The following is a 26,681-nucleotide window of genomic DNA, read 5'->3' as shown; positions in this document are numbered from 1 at the left end:
GCCACCTACAGCCGCGACTTCCTCAGGCCCTTTAAGGGCCGCTTCTCAGAGCGCCGGGAGCCGCGGAGTCCGGGGCGTGGGAGAGTTCCGTGGGCGGAGCGAGGGCAGGAGTGGGCGGACCGTGGGCGGAGCTCCGTCCGCGCCCTCCCGGCGCACCGCCTGCGGGGCGGTGACTGGCCCAGCCGCACCGCGTCTCCCGCCGTCTGTGCAGCTCCGCAGGCCCCGGGCCCTCTCATTCCCAGCGCTGCCCTGTCTTGCGTTCCAGTGTTCCAGCTTCTGCGAGATGACGCTCAAGGCGAGCGAGGGCGAGAGTGGGGGCAGCATGCACACGGCGCTCTCCGACCTCTACCTGGAGCACTTGCTGCAGAAGCGTAGTCGGCCAGAGGTGAGCGGGCCCCGCGAGTCCCAAGGGTGCTGGGCCGGGGCTCGGCCATTCATCTCGGGACTTTCCCTGTCCCGGGCCCTGTCCCCGGGGGGCCTGTCCTTGCGGGTCCTGGCCATAGGTCGGAGACCGCGATAGCCGGCGGGGTGAGGACAAGGCCAGCGCGCGGCCGGGTTCGTACCGGGCTGCTGGTGCAGTGGATCCTTGCCCCGATCAGTCCTTCTAGTTGGAAATCAGGAGAGGCAGCGGCCTGGACAGTGCGCTTATTAAGGTCAAGGAAAACTTCCTCGTGGACGGAAGTCAGAGTAACAAAGTCTTTAAGGAACACATCAAGGAGTAGGTCTGCCTGATTGTTGTTGAAGTGCTTGTGTTTGGGTCAGCAGAAATGATTGTAAAAGCCAGCTTCTGGTTCTAAAGAGCTCACTCACTGTTCCTCTTCATTTAGGCAGGTCCCCTTGTGCTATGGTGCAAAGAGGGTGACCAGTGTATATTTGCGGGTAAAACAAGGAATCCAGATTCCAGGGATGGATGGCTGGTAAATAGCTATTAACCTCTGTCCTCAAAGATGCCCTAAGGGTAGGTTGTGCTTATCTGTTACTGGCAAATCTCTCCCAAACTCGCTGGTTTACAACACTGAGCATTTTCTTGTCTCTCATAGTTCGTTTTGGTTGGGCCCAGCAAGGTGGTCGTCACTCAGGGTCTGTCAGGTGGGGACACGGCTCACTTACTCATCTGGAGGTTGATGCTGGCACTCGTTTGGAGCCATGAGCCAGAAAATCAACCAGCAGCCTCTCCCTGTGGCTTGGTCTTCCTCACAGCATGCTGGCCAGGTCCCAAGGGGAAAATGTCCAGAAGCTCAGAAGTCACAGCATGAACCTCCTTCCTAGACTACAAGGTCTTCTAGGGCAGGGCCGTGTCATACTCACTTCAAGTGTCCAATAAGTGGGTCCTCAGAAATGTTTGCTAAATTAATAAATGACTGTAGAGACGGACATTTGGGATTTAGAGTAACCCTCCGATTTCACAGATGAAAAAACTGAAGATCCCTGCAACATAAGGCAAGCAGTAGAGCTGTGGACTCTTTGGGCTAAGTGGCATTAACTCAAGGAAACAAGTAATGGGCATCAGAACTGAGGCTAGATTTTGTGTCTGCTACGCCGCATTGCCTTACCCTTTATATGCCACTGGAGTGAGGCATTCACACCTGCCTGTCATTTCAAATCAGGATTGCAACAGCCTGGGTTTAAATGAGTGCAGAAATAATACAGGCATGAAACATGCTATTGTTATACAGATGACGAGACAAAATTACAAGTTCTGTTACCTGATTCCCCATAAACTTGGACTTGTGATTTTTTTCTTCCCCACAATCAGTACTCACTTGGCTGAGCCTCAACTATTTTTAAAAAATCTATTTATTTCTGGAAGTCTTATTGAGGTACAGTTAGCATACAGTAGAATTCATGAAATTTAATTGTGTAGTTTGATGACATTTGACAAATGTATATAGTCATGTCATGACAACCACAATCATGACAAAGAATAAACATTTTCAAGGTTCTAGAAAGCTCTCCTGTGACCCTTGGCAGTCAGTCACCTTCCTCCACCTGGAAGATGGCAACCACTGATCTATCACTATAGATTTGCCTTTTCTGGAATTTTATATAAATAGAATCCTACAGTATGATGTATTTTGTGTCGGGGTTCTTATGTAAACCTATGTGTTCCCTTATGGGCATGCTTGAAAGACTGTGCCTTTTTGAAAAAAGGCCCTGTCACCACCAGTGTTATGTTGTGGGCACACCCTCTGAGTAAACAGCACGTTTTGTGGGGCTGTGAGTTTATACTATAATATAGGAGATAGTCTACCAGTTAGCTAATTTGTTTGGTTTTTATTAAAGGATTTCAAGAAGATCAAATAAGAAAACTTACTAAATCCCTGAATGAAATAGTATCCAGCTGTGCCAAAGTGAGCATCTGAGGGAGAATCTTCACACGATGAAGTGTGGCTTGACTCCACAAACCTGCAGATTCTTATTTCTTTAGGTTCACCTTCCCTTTGGGGCTCTTACCAGTCTTTGCTGCAGCACCAAGCTCTGCCTTTCACTTGCTGCGTGGCTTTGGGCAAGCTGCTAAGCTCTCTGTGCCTTAGGTTTCTCTCCTAAGAGAGAAACTGGCAAGTTTGGAAGGTTGTGGCAACATTTACATGAGATAATGCTTGACAAGGACCTTGAGCCACACTGGGACATCCAGGGTAATGACCCAGTATCTCCCTAGGAGCTGCCTGCCCAGTAGTAGCAGTCAGAAAGTTTTCCTATAATGGCAAGATTTGAAGCAGGAAAACCTGTGCAGAAGTTGTTGGCTTCAATAGAAATTATAAAATTATTTTGCTGAAAGTTTCATTTAAAGGTGTCACTTTATGGAAAAAGGCTACCGATTCAAAACATAAAGTTTCACTTCCAATTGTAATCCACATTTAATACTGAAAAAATGTTGTCTAAAGGTAATTTTGCAATAGGTTTGAATGTAGCCTATCTCCCCTATTTAAGTATATCTCCTTCCTTGGATAAACTAATTTTTTTTTGTTTTCAATGTGGTCTAGGCAGGTTAATGGAGAAACTAATTTTATTAGCTCTCTCTGGCCTTGTTCTTCACAGCAGTATCCATTAATGCACATAAAAGTAGATGTAAAATTCCTGATACTGCTTTTCTCTTCGAGCCTGTTTGAAGCAACACTTTCCCCAGGACCTGAAGCAATTGGTTGAGAATCCCTGAAAATTCTCTTGGGCCTATCCCACATCAAAAAAATCACCTAACAGATAAGTCAGGCTCCAGGCAAATTTCCACCAAGAAAACCTGTTTCTTGGTTCTTAGGCCATCACATGCAGCATTACTCTCCGCTAGTGGTCGCTGAGTGTGACACAGTGTTGTTTGTTGCCTGCTCCAGGTCTGCTGCTGGAACTAAGAGGCAAATAAGGAAGGACGCAGACATGGAAACAAATACAGTAATGTGGTGGTGATGTGACAGAGGCAGGTGTGGAGCGCTGTGGAGCAAGGAGGGGCACCCAGCACAGTGGGCTCTTGCATTTCGCAGTACCTAGGCTGTAACTGGCAAGTGGTACCCGGGCAGAGGGAACAGCCTGTGCACGGACACCAAGGTGCATGCCGAGTGCAGCACCTTCTGCGATGGCAGGAGGTTGAGTCTATGGTGTGCATGATCACTGACTCTGCTTCTGACTAGTTATAATTTCACCTGAGAAAGAACTTTTGCTCCAGACTTGGATCTTGCTGTTTCCTTTGCAAAGGAAATATTTCTGTGCAAGGCTTTTCTTTTCACAGAACTGATACTAGAAAGTAAAGTGTAATTTTCAAATTATTTAGTCCTCTGCCCAATTTCCCCAGTACGTGGTGTGGTCTCAGCCAGTCTGCCTTTCCTGTCCTTCACTTCCAGGAATTTCATGACCTTTTTCTGTTCTTTTTTTTTTTTTTTTTTTTTCTTTTTTGAGACAGAGTTTTGCTCTGTCGCCCAGGCTGGAGTATAGTGGCGTGGTCTTGGCTCACTGCAACCTCTGCCTCCTAGGTTCAAGCGATTCTCCTGCCTCAGTCTCCCAGCTAGCTGGGATTACAGGCGCCTCCCAGCACGCCTGGCTAATTTTTGTGTTTTTGATAGAGACAGGTTTTCGCCATGTTGGCCGGGCTGGCCTCGAACTCCTGATCTCAGGTGATCCACCTGCCTCGACCTCCCAAAGTGCTAGGATTACAGGTATGAGCCAGCGCCCTGGGCCTTTCATGACTTTTTTTTTCAAAACTAGAAGGGCTTAGGATACCTTGCAGATAAGAATCTGCTTTTATTGTGGCTAAGTAGATTTGAGTTTCATCATGAACATTCTATTCTTTTCTAACTCATTTGTTCTCCCTACACAAGACACTGAAGTATAATGGAATACCAGGAACAGATATTTCAGGTTAAGATCAATTCCCTTAAATTGGAGTTTGCCAACCTGGGCACTGTTAACATTTTGGGTCTGATAATTCTGTTGTAAAAAGTAATACCTCGCCGCTAAGTTGTGACAATCAAAAATGTCCTGAGACAGTGTCAGGAGGGGAGACAAAATTAGTTGATGCAGAGATTTTTCTCCTAAGCAGTGAGTTGTCTCCAACCTTTCAGTGTTGCTAAAAAAGAACTCTCTGGGTGTGGAGTGTGGAAAGGCAAGACTAAATAGCCATATTTCCAAAATTGGCTGGGGTAGGGGAAGTGACGTCAGAGGAGGGGAAGAGGAACTTTCGTAACATAGAGTCTTGCTTTTCTTTTTTTCTTACATATGAAGAAATATACATGAACAAAACACATAATAGGTTTTCCCTCAAAAGTTATCTTCCTTGCAAGGCCTTTTCTGCTTTATTTTCCTCCTTAGCACCTGTCATCATCTCTGAATATTCTTTATATGAGGGACACAGCACCTGCATTCTCTCCTTGTACCTGCACAAACTCCAAAGTCCATGCTTATAGTTTAACTTCTGGAGTCTGAGGCTTACTCATCCTTTAAGCTTAGACAGGTTTCTGAACCATTTCATGTCTTCAAATATTGACCACAGAATGGGGATGAGCATTTGATTTAATGAGCATTGTTATTTGCACACAGCTCCGGCACTGGTTTAATGGCAGTGTGGAGACTCAGCACCAGGTATCTGCAGCCCTGTGTTTCTGCTGTGTGGAACGGTGCTACTTGAGTTTCCTGTTGTTTTTTTCCCCCAGTGGAAGCAAAAGCCTTTGCATGTGTACTGAGAGCATGGGTAGATAAAGCTCGCTGGAAAGGGGTCTCTAGAGACTTGGCCTTTAAGTTGATGTATGTGTTCCCAGATGGATTTAGTACCTGAGAAGCAAAGCACCTGGTTAATGTATGATTTTAAGACAGTACCTGCCAGAATATCCTGGCTCTTAGGCCTTCTTCTCTCCCTAGTTCCTGTCATTTGTGGTTAAACAGTGCTAATCTCTTTCTAATACTTCAGAATACCGTTGGCTTTCTCAGTTTCTCTTGTTTTTTCCCAAAGTGGAATAGGATACTGCCCATGCAAAGAGAGGGAATTTGCGGGCACCTGGGGCCAGGGCTTGCTGGGCAGCTGTCTGGCATCATCTCGCCTTCTTGGACTTGGCTTTCTAAGTCTCCACGTGGGAGCAGTTGGCAAAGAGCCTAACAGTAGGCTGAGCAAATGTTTGTTCTTTCCTATGTTCACTGTCACTTAATCTAATTGTTTGGATTAGAAAGCCAACTTCAGTTGCCCCTGCTCTATTCACCCCCGCCACTGCCCGCCCCCTGCCAAGTTTGTTTTTCATCTCTTTTCAAATTCCAACTTCCTTTGAGCAACTGCCTCTGCCCTTTGAACCCTGCTGCAGATGTTTCCTCCAAAGGGGCTTTCAGAGCGGCAGGCATTGCCACTCCAGCACTTTGTCTGATTAAAGGCCAGAGGCTGCGGAACAAAGGCCAGACATGGAGTCCTGGGTGAGTGTTTATTCCCTGGCTCCTCCTGAATCCCAGCAGTCATCCTTAACAGAGCCACTTCCGCCCTGCCTTGTCACTGGTCAGGGGCAGGCCTGCCATAGCTCTGTGGCCTCCTGTATCCACTAGAGATGATGGTGGCTGCTTTGAGAGGATGATGTGGAGGTTGTGAAGTGAACTCTGAGAAATAGAATCTAGTACCTTTGACCTTTATTATTTGTTCAGCATTACTCATGTCACTTACAATATATGTCTGCATATCTTTTCTCCTATGATATGTCAGTAATGAGGAGACATGGGGACTACTTGAGGGAGTTCTGTAAGATGAGGTCACAGAGAACTGACCCTCCCTTTCTGAGAGTCTCATGAAGACAGGGTGGCTCAGGGACAAGTTCATGGTGGAGAAAATTGTGCTTTGCTTTTGGAAAACTTATTGTTGCAAGTGTGTACTTTAGTTACCACGTTGGAAGTTTCCGTTTTTCTTAGTCATCATTTGCAACTTCTGGGTAAGCTTGATAGTGACTCTTAGTCACCGCAAAGAGGAACGTCTTGATAGATAAGCACATCTGAAAGACCAACCTTTGGGATGGCAACTCTTGAACTTTTCCAGCTGGAATGGTTCTGCCTCTAGTAAGCTTTGCTGAGTCTTTAATTTAAAGGCTGACATGTAAAAAGCAATCACTGTAATAAAGCTGGATAAGAAGAATATGACATAGCTAGGCATGGTGGCTCACACCTGTAATCCCAGCACTTTGGGAGGCCAAGGCGGGCGGATCACCTGAGGTTGGGAGTTCAAGACCAGCCTGACCAACGCGGAGAAACCCCATCTCTACAAAAAATACAAAATTAGCCAGGCGTGGTGGTGCATGCCTGTAATCTCAGCTACCTGGGAGGCTGAGGCAGGAGAATCGGTTGAATCCAGGAGGCGGAAGTTGTGGTGAGCCGAGATCGTGCCATTGCACTCCAGCCTGGGCAATAAGAGTGAAAGTCTGTCTCAAAAAAATAAAATAAATAAAATAAAATAAAATAAAATTCCTCTAGCCACCACCACAATGAAGATACAGAACTGTTCCATCCCCACAAAGACCTCCCTCCTGCTGTCGCTTTATAGTCACACTTGTCTTCCTCCCTACCCGATCCGCGCAACCCCTTGCAGCCACTACTCTGTTCAATGTCTCTGTGATTTTGTCATTTTAGGAATGTTATATAAGTGGAATCATATAGTATGTGATGTTTTGAGATAGATTAGCTTTCTTTCAGTCAGGATAATGCCTTTGAGATGGATCCCAAGTTGTTTAGTATCAATAGTGTTTTTTGTTTTAATTGCTGAGAAGTGTTCCATGGTATGGATGTACCACAGTTTAACTGTTCACCTGTATTTTGATTCTTTATAGATTTTGGCTGTTATAAATAAATAAAGCTGTTATGAGCATTCATGTATAGGCTTTTGAGTGAACATAAATTTCCATTTCTCTAGGTGAATATCCAGGAGTGCCATCCCTGGGTTTTATGGTACTTGTGTGTTTGGTTTTTTAATAAAGTGTTCAACTATTTTCTAAGGAAGCCATATCACTTACATTCCCACCAGCAATGTATGAGATGCCCAATTTCCCCTCAGCTTCACCAGTTATGAGTATTGTCACTATTTTTTTATTTCAGCTATTCTGATAGATGTGTAGTGATATATCATCGTTGTTTTAATTTGCATTTCTCCCTGATGGCTAATGATGTTGAACATCTTTTTATATCCTCATTTATCATCTTTATATATCCTCTTTGGTGAAATATCTATTCATGTTTTTTGCCCATTTTCTAATTAGATTGTTCATTTTTACTGTTGAGTATTGAGCACTCTCTTTTTATATTCTATATACCAGTCTTTTATTGGATATGTGGTTTGTAAGTGTTTCTCCCAGTCTGTAGCTTGTATTTTCACAATCTTCACGTGGGCTTTCAAAGAACAAGAGTTTTTCATTTTGATGAGGTCCAATTTACCAGTTTTTCCTTTTATGGATCCTGCTTTTGGTGTCATGTATAGGAACTTTTTGCCTAGCTCTAGATCCTGACAAGTTTCTTCTATTTTTTTCAAAAATATTTTCTAGTTTTACACTTTACGTGTAAGCGCATATCCATTTTAGAAGGTAAGGTTCAGGTCAGCATTTCCCTTTTTTGGTGATGAGTTTCCAATTGCTGCAGCACCATTGAGTTGCTTTTGCATCTTTGTTAAAAATCAACTGGGCATATCTCTGTGGGTCTGTTTCTGGGTTCCCTATCCTGTTCCATTGATCTGTATGTCTATACCACGTAGTCTTTACTGAGACTATACTACAGTAAGTTTTGAAACTGTGCAGACTGAGTCTTCCTACTGTCTTGTTTTTCAAAATTATTTTAGCTTTTCATGGGTCTGTACCTTTCCATCATGTAAATGATTTTTAAAAGGTCAAGTCATCTATACGTGCTTTTAGGGTAACCTACATGGACCAAGTGAGTGAAAGCACTTGTGTATAAGAAAAATAACACCCCAGGTATAGGGTGATCAGTAGCCAACACTGGCTTCTGGCTGAGGCATCAGTAGGGAATGTGAGAGCTGGGGCCACCTGGAGAGCGATGCCAGATCTTCTGATACTTTAAAAAGAAGTTGGAGTCTCCTGATTTTTACTAAACAAAACAGAGACATGTGGTCGAAATAAAATAGTTTGCAACTTCTGCTTTGGAGATTTTTTCTTTTCTTTTTCCAGAGATAGAGTCTCGCTCTGTTGCCCAGGCTAGAGTACAGTGGTGCTGTCACAGCTCACTGCAGCCTTGACCTCCTGGGCTCAAATGATCCTCCTGCCTCAGCCTCACGAGTAGCTAGGACTACAGGCACATGCCACCACACCTGGCTTGGAACTTTAAATAATGCGTTCATTCCTTCATTTATTGTCCAACCAATGCAGATCCTACTTCTTGACTCCCCACTTTGTAGCAGAACAAGATTACAGGCCTCTTCCTTTCGATTTTTCTCCCCTTTTTACCTGCCAACTTCCTATCATGTACATGTGTACCTTAATATTGTCATGGTGCTGATATTTACAGTCTGTTATTTGTTTCATGATTTGTTTCTAAGTGAGTTCTAAAAAGTAAAAATCAATAAGTGGTTTTTATATTATTATAACTGGTTGCCGATCCAACATCCCACTTCTCACTTACATATCCCTGATCTTGTTTGGGATGGCAGGATGCTCAACTAAACTAATCTTCCCAGCCTCTTTTTTAGCTGGGACGGCCGTGTTCCACAGTTCTGGCCAATGACACAAGAACCACAAGACACTTCTTTTGGGGGTCTCTGAGCCCTGAATCTGTTGTTTTCTGCAGAGGCCACAGTTATCCCCTTGGCTGGTGCCTCCTGTATGTACATTCTAGGCTCTAGCTGTCTCAACTCTCCTTGGTCATTCCTCCATCTGCTTTCTGTCTTCTAGAAAGCTGTTGAAATCCTGGCCGGGCATGGTGGCTCATGCCTGTAATCCCAGCAGATTTGTGAGGCTGAAGCAGGCAGATCACCTGAGGTCAGGAGTTTGAGACCAGCCTGGCCAACATGGTGAAACCCCGTCTCTACTAAAAATACAAAAATTAGCTGGGCGTGGTGGCGCTTGCCTGTAATCCCAGCTACTCGAGAGGCTGAGGCAGGAGAATCGCTTGAACCCAGGAGGCGGAGGTTGCAGTGAGCTGAGATCACGCCACTGCACTCTAGCCTGGGCGACAGAGTGAGACTCTTTTCCCAAAAAAAAAAAAAAAAAAAAAAAAGAAAAGAAAAGGAAAAAAAAAAAGAGAGAAAGAAATCCTTCACCCCGATGACTTTTTGTGGGTTTCTATTTCCCTCCTCCCGTTTACTCTTACTTAAACAGGGTCAAGCTTGAGGCAGGACAAGATCCACACAAGTACTTGAACCTGAGTCCCAATCACTTTGGAAAATTCTTTTACTAATTTCTTTTATTAAAGTAACATAAGCACATAATACATAATTTAAAAGGTATAACTTGACACACAGTGAAAACAATTTCCTTCTCACCCCATCTTATAGCCACCCAGTTCCTCTCCCTAGAAGCAACCACTGTTTATGTCTCCTTCCAGACATAGTTTATGTATTTTCATTTATTTTATTTTTTTGAGATAGGGTCTCACTCTGTCACCCAGGCAAGAGTGCAGTGGCGTAATCACAGCTCACTGCAGCCTTGACCTCCTGGGCTCAAGCAATCCTTCCGCCTCAGCTTCCCGAGTAGCTAGGATTACAGGTGCACGCCACCATGCCCGGCTAATTTTTTTATTTTTTGTAGAGACGAGGTTTTACTATGTTGCCTAGGCTGGTCTCGAACCCCTGACCTCAAGTGATCCTCCCACCTCAGCCTCCCAAAGTGCTGGGATTACAGGTGTGAGCCACTGCACCTGGCCGATTTATGGATTTTTAAGCAAATATGAATATAATCATTCTTTCACTGTTTATGATGAAGCTAGTATACCCTTCATCACATTATTATTATTTTTTGCTTAACAATAAATCTTCAAGATTACCCTCATAACTTCCTTTTCATACCTACATGGTGTATCCCGGATATCATAAGTCAATTTTTTAAATATAAGCCTATCTTAGACAATTTTGTTATAACAGCAATGTCATATGACTTGGTGTCATGTGAGTTTTTTGAAGTTCTAGTTGCTAGACAAGGCAGTTTCTCTTTCTCAGTACTTCCCTCATTTGAGGTCACCTGATAGCAAACACTGCTTCAAACCTCACCATGTTTTTGGTTTGTTTGTTTGTTTTTCTGAGACAGGGTCTTCCTCTGTTGCCCAGGTTGGAGTGTAGTGGTGTGATCGTGGCTCACTGCTGCCTCCAACTCCTGAGCTCAAGCAATCCTCCTGCCTCAGCCTCCTGAGTAGCTGGGACCACAGGCTTGCACCACCACACTCGGCTAATTTTAAAATTTCTTACAGAGGCAGGAGTTTCACCATGTTGCCCAGGCTGGTCTCAAACTCCTGGGCTTAAGCAATCTCCCCACCTTGGCCTCCCAAAGTGCTGGGATTATGGGTGTTAGCCACTGCACCTGGCCCAAACCTCACCATCTTATCAAAGTTTCTACTTAGAAATCAGAGTCCCTTAGAAATGATGTAAGCCTCTACTCCAGACTTCCTTGTCTCTCATCTTCTAGTCCTTTTCTAGGCCTTGGGCAGGCCAGCGGACACTGCTCAGGAATACATGTATTCCCATCTAGGGACCCTTCTCCTTCCCCACACAGTGAATGGCACACTCCTCACAGTTCTGCCTATTGGGAAGATCTTCCCTCCCTACTGTCTTTGAGGGTCACCTCTGGGTGTGACTGGAATGCAGCTATCCCCTATTTTCAGCAGACCCTTCCATAAGCCCACTTCAGGCCTATTCCTCCTCCTCCTCCTCCAGGTGTCTATATTATTTTTGATGTAATATTTTATCTGGGGTGGGCAGGGATCATTTTCAGAGGTTTCCATAGTTTTTCCCCATTGTGATTGCTCTTACCCCAGGCCCTGGACTTCTTCAACATTAACAGATCAGTAAGATGAGGAAAGACCAGCAAAGCAAATGGAGAAGGAGCATTTTAAGGAAAAGAGAGTGATCACCTGTGAGACTGATCCACAAGTGATCTACCGTGTCGTGGTGTAGCTACATTCCCATTGATGTGGGGTATCCACTGGATATGCCTCAGTTTATCCATTCTACTGTTGATGGACTTTTGGGATATTTTCAGGTTTGGGCTTTTAAGAATAGTGTTGTTCTGGAAAGGGCACACCACTACTTTCCTGGAATTCCTGCCAAAAATGCAAAATCCCAGTCTAATCTTGAAAAAACATCAGATGATAACCCCAAACTGAGAGACATCTACAAAATAACAGGTCATGAAAGAAGAAGAAGAAAGGCTGGGGAAATTTTCCAAATTAAGGAAGCGTGAGGAAATGTGAAATGCATGATTGGATTCTGGTCTTAGATTGGATTCTGGGACCAAAAAGTCCTAGGTTGGATTCTGGACTTGGGAAGAAATATATAGCTATAAAGGACATTCTTGAAAGGGTTGGCAGATGACAATATTGTGTCAATGTTAAATTTTCAGTTTTGAAAATGCTCGTTCCTAACATATAGAGACATTTATGGGTAAAGGAGAATAAAGTCTTCAGATTACTCTCAAATGGTTCAAAAATTAAATTTTATAATATTTTTTAAAGAGTACTGGCTGCTCTTGGAATGGCGCCAAAAAGATGAAAGAATTTTATAGTAACACCCATATAGCCGCAGGATTCAGAATCTTTCTAATTTTGTTATATATTATGTAATACCCCAAGCAGGATCCAGGGAAGCACCATGTAAATCAAGGCACATTAATATTTCTGCAGCAACCTAGATAAACATGTCTATTTTATTTATTTTTAGAGACAGGGTCTCTCTCTGTTGCCCTGGGACTGTAGCTGGTACTACAGGTGCACACCACCACACTTGGCTAACATGTCTATTAAGTTGGAGAAATAAAGCTTACAAACAGCTTCATGTCAATTCAAATAAGAATGAGGCCAAACTTATGAAATAAGTTTTCAGAGCCTCTTGAATGTTAGAATTGCAGATTGTGGACTGGCTGTGGGCCTTGCTCCTGATTTCATACATTGCTTTGTTGTTTTGACTTGACAGGCTGTATCGCATCCATTGAATACTGTGACCGAGGACATGTACACCAACGGGTCTCCTGCCCCAGGTAGCCCTGCCCAGGTCAAGGGACAGGAGGTGCGGAAAGTGCGACTCATACAGTTTGAGAAGGTCACAGAAGAGCCCATGGTAATCCCTCGTCATATTGTCGCCCACCAGTTACTCTCTGCCCCATGAGTCACTGGGCCAGAAGAGTCAATGCAAGAGGCTGCTCATGGAGTTAGGGAATTGGCCAACCCCAAAATTGTCTTTTCATTCTTATCTCAAATTCCTCCTCAAAGCAGGCTTCATGCCTGTTCTAGTTGAGGACTATTCTGGGTATAAATGGAAAATATTTTCCTGAGAAATTGCCATAAGTTCTTTCTAAAATAACCTCAGAAAGAGCTTAAAATAAAGCTTATCGTGCCGTTGCCTTTATTTCAGGGAATCACTCTGAAGCTGAATGAAAAACAGTCATGTACGGTGGCCAGAATTCTTCATGGTGGCATGATCCATAGACAAGGTACTCTGTGGGAGTTCTGGGTGGGGTTTGATTCAGGGATTAATAATTTACTCCCTGTTCAGTGGTGTGGGGCATGAAGCTTATAATCCTCCAAACTGGTAGCATTTTTGTGAGTGTGTCAAGAGACTTTTTGTGGCTTAATAACTGGCTCTGTAGAATCAGTACATGATAAGATCTCTATGTGACTTGCCCAGTGCCACCATCTCCCTATCTGAGCCTTCTTTCACACCTATTTATACCAATATTTTTCTAGTAAGTTAATATTTGAGCAATTGCCACATGTCACCCATTGCATTAGACTTGGAAAGGACAGCAATACCACTTGGTAGCATTTTGGGGTTTGAGCTAAACAACAAAGAAACATGGAGCTTGCTGGTGAAAGAGGAGTACTGAGTTCTTTGCCTTGCTTTGTTATTCTTTTTAGTCTATACATCTGTGTCATAGTCTGGAGTCAGTAGCCACTCTAGTTCCAGGAATTTGAGGACAAGGTGTTTTATTGTGCTGTTGGACTACTGAGGCCAAGGAGGATGAGACCATCTTAAACTGTCAAGTCAAATGTTTTCAATCCTGAGTATTTGACATAATCTGTTTCATAACATGCTGTAAATCCTGGTTTCTCTTCTATGGTATCTTGAGTTACATTGACAGCTCCTGTTTGAACTTTTGTTCTTTTGTGGATTGATTTTTCATTTCATGGCAGGCTCCCTTCACGTGGGGGATGAGATCCTAGAAATCAATGGCACAAATGTGACAAATCATTCAGTGGATCAGCTGCAGAAGGCGATGGTGGGTATTTTCTATGCTAGATGAAGACCTTCCATTATCTCCATAAGTGTTGATCCACATTGGTATCAGTGACCTCATCTCTCTGTCAAAGTATTTATACTTTCTTGAGGGGGCTCTTTTCACTGCTAGTCTTTATTCTGTGTAAGAAATGATAATTTTCTGCCTTTATTTAGTAAAATTCTAAAGCAGGGCAAATAACCCGGAGCATCAATCTGGTGTTCCATGAAGTAATGCCAAATGAAGTAAAGCAAGTTATAACATATATAGTAGAATCCCATTTTTGTTAAAAACAAACAATACACATGTATGTATAATGTATGTAAATATTTGTAATGCTTTTATTGGTATGGGGAAAGGCATGGATATATATGCGCCATAGTTCATTTTTAGGAACTTCTTCAGGATTTTTCGGGGTAAAGAGTGGGGAGGAAAAGTCTTTTTTTTTTTTTTTTTTGAGATGGAGTTTCACTCTGTCACCCAGGCTGCAGTACAATGGCGTGATCTCGGCTCACTGCAACCTCCGCCTCCTGGGTTCAAGCGATTCTCCTGCCTCAACCTCCCGAGTAGCTGGGATTACAGGTACCCACCATCACGCCTGGCTAATTTTTGTACTTTTAGTAGAGACGGGGTTTCACCATGTTGGCCAGGCTAGTCTTGAACTCCTGACCTCAGACGATGCGCCCACCTCAGCCTCCCAAAGAGCTGGGATTACAACAGGCGTGAGCCACCTTGCCCAGCTCGGAAAAGTCTTTCGTTAGCTTTTCTTTGTTACTCTTTGCATGTCTTCATATTGTTATGCAGATTTATGGGGCACAGGACACTTTTGTATTAAAGGGGGAATTGTCCTACAAAATCTCAAAATGTAAAGATGGTTGCTGGGGAAAAAAACCTGGAACTTTGAATGAATGATCAAAGTTTGATCACATCATTCAACTTAGTTTTCTGTACAATTTTATGTCCATTTTTTTAATAGAAAGAAACCAAAGGAATGATCTCATTAAAAGTAATTCCCAACCAGCAAAGCCGTCTTCCTGCACTACAGGTGGGTGGCACCATTTTCTCTGTTGTCATGATGGCAGGAGTCGGGCCATGTTGTCTTGTATTCTTTGAAATTTGATTATAAGGGATGTGAGTCTAACTTTAAGTTCTAAGTATCTCACAAGTGTGTAGCTGCTTGGCTCAGGGTCCCATTATTCCGTGCCTGGTATAAAATACAGGAGCTCATTCCCCTTTCCTCAATGGAGAACATAGTGACGACAGTAGTGACGACTACTGAATGAGCCTTTGCTGCTAGCGGTCAGGTAGGAAGGGAGAGGGTAATTGTATTCTACAGGTGGAATCAATACAACTCCAAGAGGAAAATGGGTAAAGGGAATGAAGAGATCATTCACAGGAGGAAAACTACAAATGAGCATTGAACATATGAAAAAATATTTTATCTTACCCGTCATCAAAGAAATGCAAATTAAAATATACATGAGATACCAGTTTTCACCAAGCAAATTGGCAAATGATTTTTAAAAGAGCAATAATAAAGCCCCGTGATTGATAGTGGCAAAGTAAAGAAAGAAAGAAAAGATAGATAGAATGTGTTGAGCATTTATTCACAATTTATTGAGGGTCTACCATGTACAAAGTACTGTGCTAGCACATGGAGGTGATATAAAGAGAAATGGTTCCCAGTTCGCACATAGCTCATCAGCCAGTAGAGGAATAGATTGGACAGGGCCATGGCAAGTCAATGTGGAAGAAGGAGATATTTAAAAGAATAAATCTGAAGTTTCTATTGCAGGTTACTTGTACTGTGGTGGTATAATTTTCTTAAGTAAACTTTTAAATTGAAGTTTTGGCATATATGGGAATATATTCAACAAAGGGCACAAATCACAAGTATAAAACTGGATGAATTTTCACAAACTGAGTACACCCATGCCTAAGACCGCCGTCCCCTCACCATGCGTGTTTCCTCAAGGCCCACCATAACCCTGACTTCTAACAGCAGGAATGAGTTTTGCCCCTTTTTGAAATGTATTAACATTGAATTATACAGTATGAATTCTTTGGTGTCTTATTTTATTCACTCAGTATTATGTTTATGGGAATCATCTATATTGCTTCATTCTCATTCATTCATTGTATGAACATGCTACAATTTAATCTATTCTGTCAGCTTTGTGGTCTTACATAGTGCTGCCATTAACCAAACAGGATCTAATTCAGCAATACGAGAAGATTTACTGCCTGAAGGGCAATAAATTCACCACGTTAACAGAAAAATGGAGAAAAGTCATATGATTTTTGTGCATGTGTTTTGTGCATACATCTATGCCTTTCTTTTGAGAGTAGAATTGCCAGGTTGTAGGATATATGTGTCTTCATCTTTAGGTGATATTGCCAAATAGTATTCCAAAGTAGCTGAACCATGTTACATCCCCAGCTGCACAGTATGAGAGTTCTGGTTGTTCTATATTCTCACCAATACTTAGCATTGTCTGATTTGTTTGGTTTTTTGTCGCCCTTTGGCCATCCTGATGGTGGTGTCACATTGTGATTCTAAAAATTCTCTAATGACTAATGAGGGTAAATTCCTTTTTATATGATTTTTTTCCACTTGGATATCCTCTTTTGTAAGATACCAATTCAAGGCTTTTCTTACTGATTTGTAGCAGTTCCTCATATATTCTGGATAAGAGTCCTTTGTCATATGCATCCCAAGTATGTTCTCTTCTTCATGGTTCCTGTTAATGACTAGAAACTCTTAATTTTAATGAAATCCAATCTACCACTTTTTTCTGATTAGCACTTTTTATGTCTTGTTTTAAAAGTTTTTACTTACCACAAGGTCAAGAAGATATTCTCCTATGTTTTCTTCTAAATGCTTACTTGTTTGATTTTTCACATTTGGATCCACAACCCATCTGGGATTGATTGTTATATACATTGTAAGGTAAGAGGTCAAGATTCCAGTTTTTCCATATGGATACCAATTGAACCAGTATCATTTACTGTACACTGTCACTTTTGTCATGGGTAATATTTACAGGTCTATTTTGGAACTTTTTATTCTTTTCCTTTGGACTGTTTGTTTATGCCTGTGTCAAACCTACATATCAATTTGGATAAAAGAGGCATCTTCACAGTATCCCAGTGGAAGTGATGATAGCAGACATCTTTGTTTATTTTTCCATCTTAAAGGGAAAGCTGGCCAGGTGTGGTGGCGCACGCCTGTAATCCTAGCACTTTGGGGGGCTGAGGCGGGTGGATTGCTTGAGCCCAGGAGTTCGAGACCAACCTGGGTAACATAGCAAGACCCATGTCCTTTAAAAAAAGGGGGGGAAAAGCTTTTAATCTTTCACTGAGAAGTATGATGTTGGATGTAGGGTTTTTGTAGGTATTCTTTCTCGCAGTAAAGAACCTCCCTTCTATTCCAAGTTTGCTAAGAATTTTAATCTTGAATGGGTTTTGAATGTTATCACAGGCTTTTTCTGCATCTATTGAGGGGATCATATGATATTTTTCCATTTTTATGTTAATGTGGTGAATTTATTGCCCTTCAGGTAGTAAACCTTCTTATATTGCTGAACTAGATCCTGTTTGGTTGTGATTTATTATACTTTTTATACATAACTAAATTTGACTTGCTAATATTTTGTTTGGGGTTTTTACATCTCTGTTGCAGAGAGAAATTATAAGATTCTTGTCAGATTTGGGTATCATGCTTATAATGAGTTGGGAAGTGCCATCATTTTCTATAATCTGTTTTCTTGTGAGATTAGCCTTCTTTCTTCAAATGATGCTTGGAAAATTTGTCAATGAAGTAATGAGGTAGGGGTGTGTATGTGTGTGTGTGTGTGTGTTTGGGAGCAGGAGAAGAGAATTTTCAATAATAAATTCAAGTTCTTTGATAGATATATGAGTGTCCATATTTTCAATTGTGAAAACAGTTGTTCAAGGAAACATACATCTCAAAGAGTAGCTGCCCTGTACTGAGACAGACGACCCAGATCCAGCGATAACTGCAGACACGTTGACGTGGAAAGACATCTCATGCCTTCTTTTTTTTTTTGAGACAGAGTCTCACTCTGTCGCCCAGGCTGGAGTGCAGTGGCACAATCTCGGCTCACTGCAATCTCCGCCTCCCAGGTTCAAGCGATTCTCCCACCTCAGCCTCCCAAGTAGCCGGGACTACAGGTGAACGCCACCACGCCCGGCTAATTTTTGTATTTTTAGTAGAGACGGGGTTTCACCATGTTAGCCAGGGTAGTCTCCAACTCCTAGCCTCATGTGTTCCACCCGCCTCGGCCTCCCAAAGTGTTGGGATTACAGGCGTGAGCCACTGCGCCCGGCTTCTCATGCCTTCTTGTTAAACGGATTCGTTCTGACCCCTCCGCAAATACGATCACTTCAGCATTTCAATTTCTCTTTCTTGGGTGCTCCCCCACCATTCTTACCTCCCTGTTGTTCATTCCATCCTGACCCCATTTGTCTACAGCAGGACATGCTCTGATGCTGGTGTTTCTTTTGAAGCTGCTGCCTGCAGTTCCTTTTGCCTTCTTTTTAGATGTTCATGAGAGCACAGTTTGACTATGATCCCAAAAAGGACAATCTGATCCCTTGCAAGGAGGCGGGACTGAAGTTTGCTACTGGGGACATTATCCAGATTATCAACAAGGATGACAGCAATTGGTGGCAGGGACGAGTGGAAGGCTCCTCCAAGGAGTCAGCAGGATTGATCCCTTCCCCTGAGCTGCAGGAATGGTGAGCCTGCCACAAATAACTTAGCTTCAGAAAATCTGTCATTTTGTTTGTAGTTTCTGTTTCTCAACCAAGGAGACCTCCTAGATTTCCTGGCATAATGGGTGGGGGAGGGTTAACCATGCGTTGATAAGCTGGACTGAGAGGCAACTACAGGCAAGGGAGCCCAAATAGCTCTTCATTCCTATGTGGGCCTCTTGCTTCCTTAAACGTTTTCCCCATAGTTACCAAGCACGTGACAGTGCTGGGACTGAGCCTTCCCTGGTCTCCTGTTTCCCAAGCTAGTGCGCTTCTACCAGCCATGCTGTTTCTGGGATTTCCTTGTAGTCCTGCAGAAAACAGTCGCATTTAAGTATATGTCCTTTAGGCACATTCCTGGTACATAGAAGAAATAATTCCTGTCCCTGAGTCAGATTGCTCACTTAGTCCTGGTTACATCATAGGAATGGCAGAAAAATTCACAAAACAGTTCCAACTGATAAGACATCCAACACTGAGCCTCCCTCTGCCTGTGCAAAATTACCCCAGTGTAAAGATTACAACCATTGTGGGGTTGACACTGAATAGAAATATTAGAATATATTACATGTAGTAATACAAGTTATTGTTTTGTGAAGCAGTTGTTTTAGATATATATGTGGGGTGTGTGTATGTGTTTTGTTTATAGATGTATGTGCAATAATGGCTTGCAATGTACAGTGTATTTCTTAGAGTGAGGTAGGGTCATAAAGGTTTGAGACCTTTATGGTCTAGACCAAAGAAAGAGAGTTGTTTGTGGGTTGTGTCCAGAATGTGCTGACAGGTACTAGATGACACAGACTCAAGGAGCCAGGTCCCTGACTGAGGGCAGGGCACAGTGCAAGATGCACCAAACAGTGTATGGGGTGCTTTGCACACATTATCTCCCACTGTAATGGACACTCAGAGGGTGAAGGGGGTGCCATTAGAGAATGAGTGGCTGAGGGGGGTATGAGGGGAGGGAGAGGAAAGCTGACCCCTTGATTGTCTTTTCCTACTAGGCGAGTGGCAAGTGTGGCTCAGTCAGCTCCTAGCGAAGCCCCGAGCTGCAGTCCCTTTGGGAAGAAGAAGAAGTACAAAGACAAATATCTGGCTAAGCACAGCTCGAGTAAGCTTTCTGAGCCTTCTTGCCCCAGGCTCCTGGCAGCATTCATGTGTTTCCCAGTCTCTGTAACCAGCAGAAAAGGGGAGGTGGTGCAGTGTGCAGCGGAAGGCGCATTCTACAGAAAGCATGTCATTTCTTCTGGTTTCTTTTTATTGAATCCATCTTCACAAGCTTGCCGCAGTCAGGCCAGTGGATGTAAAGGAGGACTAGTGGTCAGCCCACACCTGCTCATCACCCCACCCCTGCTCATCACCCCACCCCTCACACAGAAGTAGATGTGGTGGGAGAGGGGAAGTGAGGCAAGAACACAGACCAGAGGGAGAGGCCAGGGCCAGGTCATAGGGAGCTTCGTGCACCCTCACTAGCGTTTTAAATTTTGCACTATAGACTGTGGAGCTAGTGAAGGGTTTTGAGCAGAGAATTCACACGGTCAGCTTTCCATCTGCATTTCTCTTTCTGAGATGTCACATGCACACCACCAGCCAGGGAATGATCGTGGCAGTCTTGGGTTGTGGGCAGGTAAGGGGGTGGAGAGTCAGGATGACACCAGGTCTCTATCTTGAGCAGCTGGGTCAATAGCACCACCATCTTCTAAGATAAGGGACGTTCAGGCAGAACAGAGATAGCATTGGCATTCTTCAGCTCTAAGTGCCAAGGGAACATCTGATACTGAAACTATGGAGAAGAAATGAGGACAGGAGACAAGAAAAGTTGGCTCAGAGAGATAGAGCAAGGAGGAAGAGAGGGTCCAAAAGTTAGATAAACTCCCTTGCTCAAAATTCCCTCACCACACTAAAAATACAGTCCAAAGTCCTTCCTCCACACCAACCTCCCTGGTCTCATCTCTAGTCACTTCCTCCCTGCTCGTTGAGATGTCGCGAGGGTTTCCCACTTCAGAGTGTGGACCACTGTTCTCCCCAGCTCTGGTAATGAACACTGCTTGGTTTTCTTTGTCTCTAGTTTTTGATCAGTTGGATGTTGTTTCCTACGAGGAAGTCGTTCGGCTCCCTGCATTCAAGAGGAAGACCCTGGTGCTGATCGGTATCTTCTCATTGCCCCATTTGCACATTTCTGTCTTTATTTTCCTGCCTGCATCACGTGCCCACCCCCAAAAAAGGCAGTGAGGAAGAAAAGAAGTCAGGTCTCTTGGGTTCTCCATATAGAGCAGGTGTAAGGAATTTTCTGAATCCTCACGTGCACCCCATCTGAGTCCACCTCACAAGTGAAACTAAACCTTACAAGTTTCTCTACTATTTAGCACCGAATTATTTTTGGTTAGGTTTCATGCTGTCTGCTGGCAGTGATACGCTTTTTAAAGCTCCCTTCCCCCAAGCAGTGACTCTGACCTGAAACAGAATAAGTCCTTGCTTCAAACCCAGGTATGTAGGCTTTGCCTCTGGCGGGCTGCTCACCTTCCTGTCTTTAGAGTTGAAACTTTAGTTGGTTAGAGGGTCTACATTAAAGTTTTGGTAAAATTTCTGGTAAAAACACTGGCTTAAATTCAGTTCCATTAATTTTGAAGAAATTTTAGAAAATAAACAGAAAACCTCATATGTCAGCTGGCTTCTCTGCAGAAGTGACAGTTACATTCTGAGCCCCAACCCTTAGTCCTCAGAAAGAGCCTTCTCCCCGAAATGGAAAAAAAGGACCCCAGCCTAGATGCAACCCCAACTCATGTTCACCTGTTGGCAGTTTTGAGTGCCAAGAGAGGAAAATCCATATCTTATCCTCGCTCCTCTCTCCCCTCCCCAAAAGATGTTCTTCTCTCTCTACACAGGAGCCAGTGGGGTGGGTCGCAGCCACATTAAGAATGCCCTGCTCAGCCAGAACCCGGAGAAGTTTGTGTACCCTGTCCCATGTAAGTAGCTCTTAGGCACCTTGGAGGGGAGGTGACAGGCTGAAGGACGGGGCATCAGTAGCACATTTTATCACAGTACCACTCGCCATCTGAAATACCATAGTGTTATTTTATTTTTTTTTAATTATTTTATTTTAAATGATTATTAAAACTAAACAAAATATGGAAAGATAAAAATTTGTGCCCACAATTCCTCCACCTAACAGAATAACTGTTTTCTTATTGTTATTCGTGCTGTTTGTCTACATAACAGAAGCTATAGTAAACATTTTTATACTGCCTTAAAAATTACTAAGTATTAAAGTTTATACATATAACTTTGTCATTTTACTTTTTAAACATTTTCTCATGTTCCTCTGCAATTTGCCTAATTCTCTTTGAGAACGGTTTTATAGTCCACCAAGTGGATGTACTTGGTGGATTTCCTTAGCTATCCCACTCTTGATGTTCAGGCTGCCTCTCATTTTCATGGAATGTCTTCTAAATCAAAGCAGTGCCTAGGAAAGGCCCAAACTATCTCAACAGCAGTCCTAGATATGGAGAACAGTAGCGCCAGTGATCAGGTGGAGAATTTGATAACTTCCATTCCCAGAAGTAATGCTGCATGGTATAGTTGTGTATGTTCCCAGAAAGAAATACAGTCATTCCTCACTTAATATTGTCAGTAGGCTCTTCGAAGACTGTGACTTTAAGTGAAATGACATATAACAAGAACCAGTTTTTTTACTCATCAACAATACAATGAAATGAAGTTGAACTAAACCATGTTAGTCAAGGACCAGCTGCATGTGATTTCACTTAAAGTCACATTTTCTAAGAACCTACTGATAATAATATTAAGTGAGGAATTACTGTACTGCTAATCAAAATAGATTCTAAACCTTATATTAGTATTTTTTTATTCTTTCTTCATTTTGCTTTTGCTTTTTTACACATGGATCATTGAGAGTTGTCTCCTTGCTGGAGGGACATAGAGTTATTCCAGTGTCGCATTAGGAGCAGAAAGCAGATGGCTCCAGGAGTGAGTGGGGAAGCAGAAATAACCAGTACAGGCTCCTCCTTCAAGAGAATCACACGTGGTTGTAGATTGAGGGGAAGGGGCCAGTTGAGAGACAAGTGTGATCCGGAAGGCAAAGGAGGCAGTCAATGGAAGATGGAAAGAGGGGAGGCTGGGAGGATTGTGTTTCAAGCTACAATATCTGGAGCATATTTTACTGATTAGACAATTTATATGAGTAATAGAAAACAGTCCAACTTTTAACAACATGAGCTGAAACTAAACCAAAGTACTCTTCAAGTCATGAAAAGGAAACCTTAAATATATTTCCAAGAAATCCTGACCATAGTCTGTAGATCTGTTTTTAAAATATTTTCCGCTATCTTCATTTCTAAGTTTCAATATTCCTAGATTTGGTAGTTTGAGAGATGTAACTTCATTTAGGGAAAATGATAACAGGAATTTTCTATGTTAGGCTTTGCCCCTTAAAAATTAAATGTGTCCTGGGCAGATGGAGGGATTTCCTGGTGTGCATCACTTTCTAGCATCAGCTCTTCAGGAGCCCATGGGAGGAACCCCTGTATTAAAGTCAATGTACCAAAGGCAGCTAGGGTTTCAATACAGACACCATGGTCCAAGCCTTCATGAAAGGGTGAGGACCTGGAGTTTGTCGGGGATTTGGGTTCTTGTACACAGATACAACACGGCCGCCAAGGAAGAGTGAGGAAGATGGGAAGGAGTACCACTTTATCTCAACAGAGGAGATGACGAGGAACATCTCTGCCAATGAGTTCTTGGAGTTTGGCAGCTACCAAGGCAACATGTTTGGCACCAAATTTGAAACAGTGCACCAGATTCATAAGCAGGACAAGATTGCCATCCTTGACATTGAGCCCCAGGTGGGTAGGCATGGAAGGGCAGGGACAGATGGGCTCAGCCACACGAGGGATGGCGAAGAGAGTGCTGAAAAAGACAGTGCTCCTTGGGAATCTTCTGGGGGCTCAGGATTGCTTCAGCACTTTTAATGGGGTCAGCCTGGAACAAGAACAGTAAGACTGGGAACGATGGAAAGTAGTATTGGGGTAAAACTCAAAGCTGCTTATTAGAAGGAATCCATTATGACAGCTATGTAGTTTTTTGTTTTTTTTTTTTCACTTTCCTTTTCTTCCTTCCCCCCCTTCTTTTTTTTTCTAGACCCTGAAAATTGTTCGGACAGCAGAACTTTCACCTTTCATTGTGTTCATTGCACCTACTGACCAGGGCACTCAGGTGAGGAGAGGTTGTGCGGGATGGGTAGGAGTTCACTTTCTCCGGTCCTGCCCAGACTAGGACCTCAGTCCAGGTCATTGGCCAGAGTGCTGGCTGGAGGTCACAGCTCCAGCTGGGCTTCTTCCTCCAGGGCCAAGAAGCCAAACGGCATGCACATTCATTCGAGCTCTTAAGCCACTAGCTAGGCCAGTGCCCATGCTAGGTAACAGGGACAAAACAAACCAGACCCAGTCATTGTCCCGGAGGCACACAGTTCCAGGGGCAGAGATGGACAGTTGAACAGATCCTGATACTGGTGGGATGCAGGCTCTGGCAGGGAAAGCTGTGATGGGCAGAGGTGGCACTGAACCCGCCCTGGGGTGCAGTGTGGCTGTGGGGAAAGACAGAGAGGCCAGGAATGTATCAAAAAGCCTACGCTGCTCCTCTGCCCAGCCCTACCCATGCATTTTACTGCACTGTGCTTTTGCATTGAACAATGGACACCTTTCCCTACCAGGGTGTGAGGAACTCTTTTTCTCTATAGCTGCATGGTCTTCTACTGCAATCAATAGCTCTGTGCATATAGCATATGTGTGCAAATATATCTGTAGGAAAAACCCCAAGTAGGATCACTGGGTCCAAGAGCACACACACTTAGAATTTGGACAGGGACTGCCAAATTGCGCTCCTTTAGGATTTATAGTCCCTCCAGCCACCTGTGAGAGTGCTTGTTTCTCTTTGCCTGTAGCATGTTGTCAGAGTTTTCTTTTTTTGCCAGTCTACTGGAGGGAAAAATAGTATGTCATTTTTTTTTTTTTTTTTTTACTAAAAGAGATGATCAGGTACTTTTTCATATGAAGAGCAATTTGTATTGCCTTTTCTGAGAATTATCTGGTCATGTCCTTAGCTCATTTTTCTGCTGAGTTATTGACCTTTGATTTATAGGAAGTCTATATTAGGGTAATTAGCCCTTTGTAATATCAGCTGCAATTTTTTTTTTCCAATTTGGCGTGTCTTTTTGCTATGCAGACATTTTTACTTTTATGTAGTTACATGATTTGTCTTTCATGGCTGCTTGGTTTTAGGTCAAAGACAGAGTCCTGAGATATATATACACACACGTTTTTAAATTTTGTTTTTTGTAGAAATGGGGTCTCACTGTGTTGCCAGGCTGGTCTTGAACTCCTGTGCTCAAGCAATCGTCCTGCCTTGGCCTTCCAAAGTGCTGGGATGACAGGTGTGATCTGGGATTAGAAATCACCTTTATCTGACTGGGTGCAGTGGCTCACACCTGTCATCCCAGCACTTTCAGAGGCCGAGGCGGGCGGATCACCTGAGGTCTAAAGTTCGAGACCAGCCTGGCCAACATGGCAAAACCCTGTCTCTACTAAAAATACAAAAATTAGCCAGATGTGGTGGCGCGTGCCTATAATCTCAGCTACTCGGGAGACTGAGACACGAGAATTGCTTGAACCCGGGAGGCGGAGGTTGCAGTGAGCTGAGATTGTGCCACTGCACTCCAGCCTGGGCCACAGCAAGACTGTCTCAAAACAAAACAACAAAATCACCTTTGTTTTAGGATTGCAGCTCTGGTGGTTGTTGAAATGGCTCTTCCATGTTCAAAGGGCATTAAGTGGGAGATGCTGGTGAAGTCCATGCTGTCTCTGCATAGCTATTGGTCCTCCAGAGGACTCTAATTAGTCAGGGTTAGCTTGAGATCCTCTGAGAATTGCCATGGTCTTTTGAGATTGCCTCTTCATGCCTTACATTAACATTCTTTCACAGTGTCTTCTGAATTTGACTTGTCAAGTATGATGCACAGCTGAGCAACGCTAACAATTGCTGTTTAAAATCTGTCACTGGCCTCTCTGGGCTGGGGGTGGTGCAGCTTGCTTCATCTGTGGCTTTCTTCTTTGCAGACAGAAGCCCTGCAGCAGCTGCAGAAGGACTCTGAGGCCATCCGCAGCCAGTACGCTCACTACTTTGACCTCTCACTGGTCAATAATGGTGTTGATGAAACCCTTAAGAAATTACAAGAAGCCTTTGACCAAGCGTGCAGTTCTCCACAGTGGGTGCCTGTCTCCTGGGTTTACTAAGCTTGTAGAATGGGGGAACCCACTGTATGCCCCTCTCCAGCATTTGGAACTCCACCCGCCTTGCTTTAAGACAAACAGGGCTGCTCCAACTAGTTTTGTGTCAGCTTCCAGCTCTCTGCAGCTATCCTAATTAAGCCAGTAGGGTTCAGTCTTCTTGCTCAGGCTCCTGAAGGGTTGGGATTTGATCTTCCTGACAGATGGGGCCCCACTGATCTGGATTTCAAAAGGATTTCTAGAAATTGGGGGTAAGAAGTACTACCAAAATGTAACTGCTAATCAAGGATGATGCACAGCAAAAGCAATGGACCCCATCCCTCTAAAGCCTGCCCTCCTTTGCTTTCAACTGTATATGCTGGGTATTTCATTTGTCTTTTTATTTTGGAGAAAGCGTTTTTAACTGCAACTTTCTATAATGAATGCCAAAATGACACATCTGTGCAATAGAATGATGTCTGCTCTAGGGAAGCCTTCAAAAGCAATAAAAATGCTGTGTTGAAATGCCAATGACGTTGTAACTCTGGGTTTCCACACAAAAAGAAATGTGGCCCATTTCACTTAAGCTCCTGGACAACAGCATTAACACAAGATGCCTCTCTTGTGTTCACATGATAAACAGTGGTGCCCTGGAAGAGTCCCCATTCTCTGTGCCCCCACTGCAGGTCTCTACTGGCTAGTGCCCATGTAGAAAAACACCCCTAAGGTTGCCGTATCTAGGGGAGAGCTCACTGTGGGCACA

General features: G+C 43.5%; 1 protein-coding gene across 1 annotated transcript; it reads left to right on the top strand.

The window, feature by feature from the left end:
* Window positions 1-153: 153 nt before the first annotated feature.
* MPP1 (MAGUK p55 scaffold protein 1) lies at window positions 154-26,449 on the top strand. Its single transcript, NM_001131503.1, has 12 exons — window positions 154-385; window positions 12,566-12,709; window positions 13,004-13,082; window positions 13,783-13,868; window positions 14,842-14,910; window positions 18,430-18,626; window positions 19,643-19,749; window positions 20,707-20,787; window positions 21,524-21,604; window positions 23,298-23,500; window positions 23,796-23,870; window positions 25,769-26,449. Exons 1-12 carry the CDS (start codon window positions 284-286, stop codon window positions 25,943-25,945), a joined length of 1,401 nt encoding a protein of 466 aa, NP_001124975.1. The 5' UTR covers window positions 154-283; the 3' UTR covers window positions 25,946-26,449.
* The last annotated feature ends 232 nt before the right edge of the window (window positions 26,450-26,681 follow it).

The sequence above is a fragment of the Pongo abelii genome, chromosome X (genome assembly GCF_028885655.2).
Source record: "Pongo abelii isolate AG06213 chromosome X, NHGRI_mPonAbe1-v2.0_pri, whole genome shotgun sequence".
NCBI classification, from domain to species: Eukaryota; Metazoa; Chordata; class Mammalia; order Primates; family Hominidae; genus Pongo; species Pongo abelii.
The sequence above is the reverse complement of the archived record's forward strand: the minus strand, read 5'-3'. Positions and strand labels throughout refer to the sequence as shown.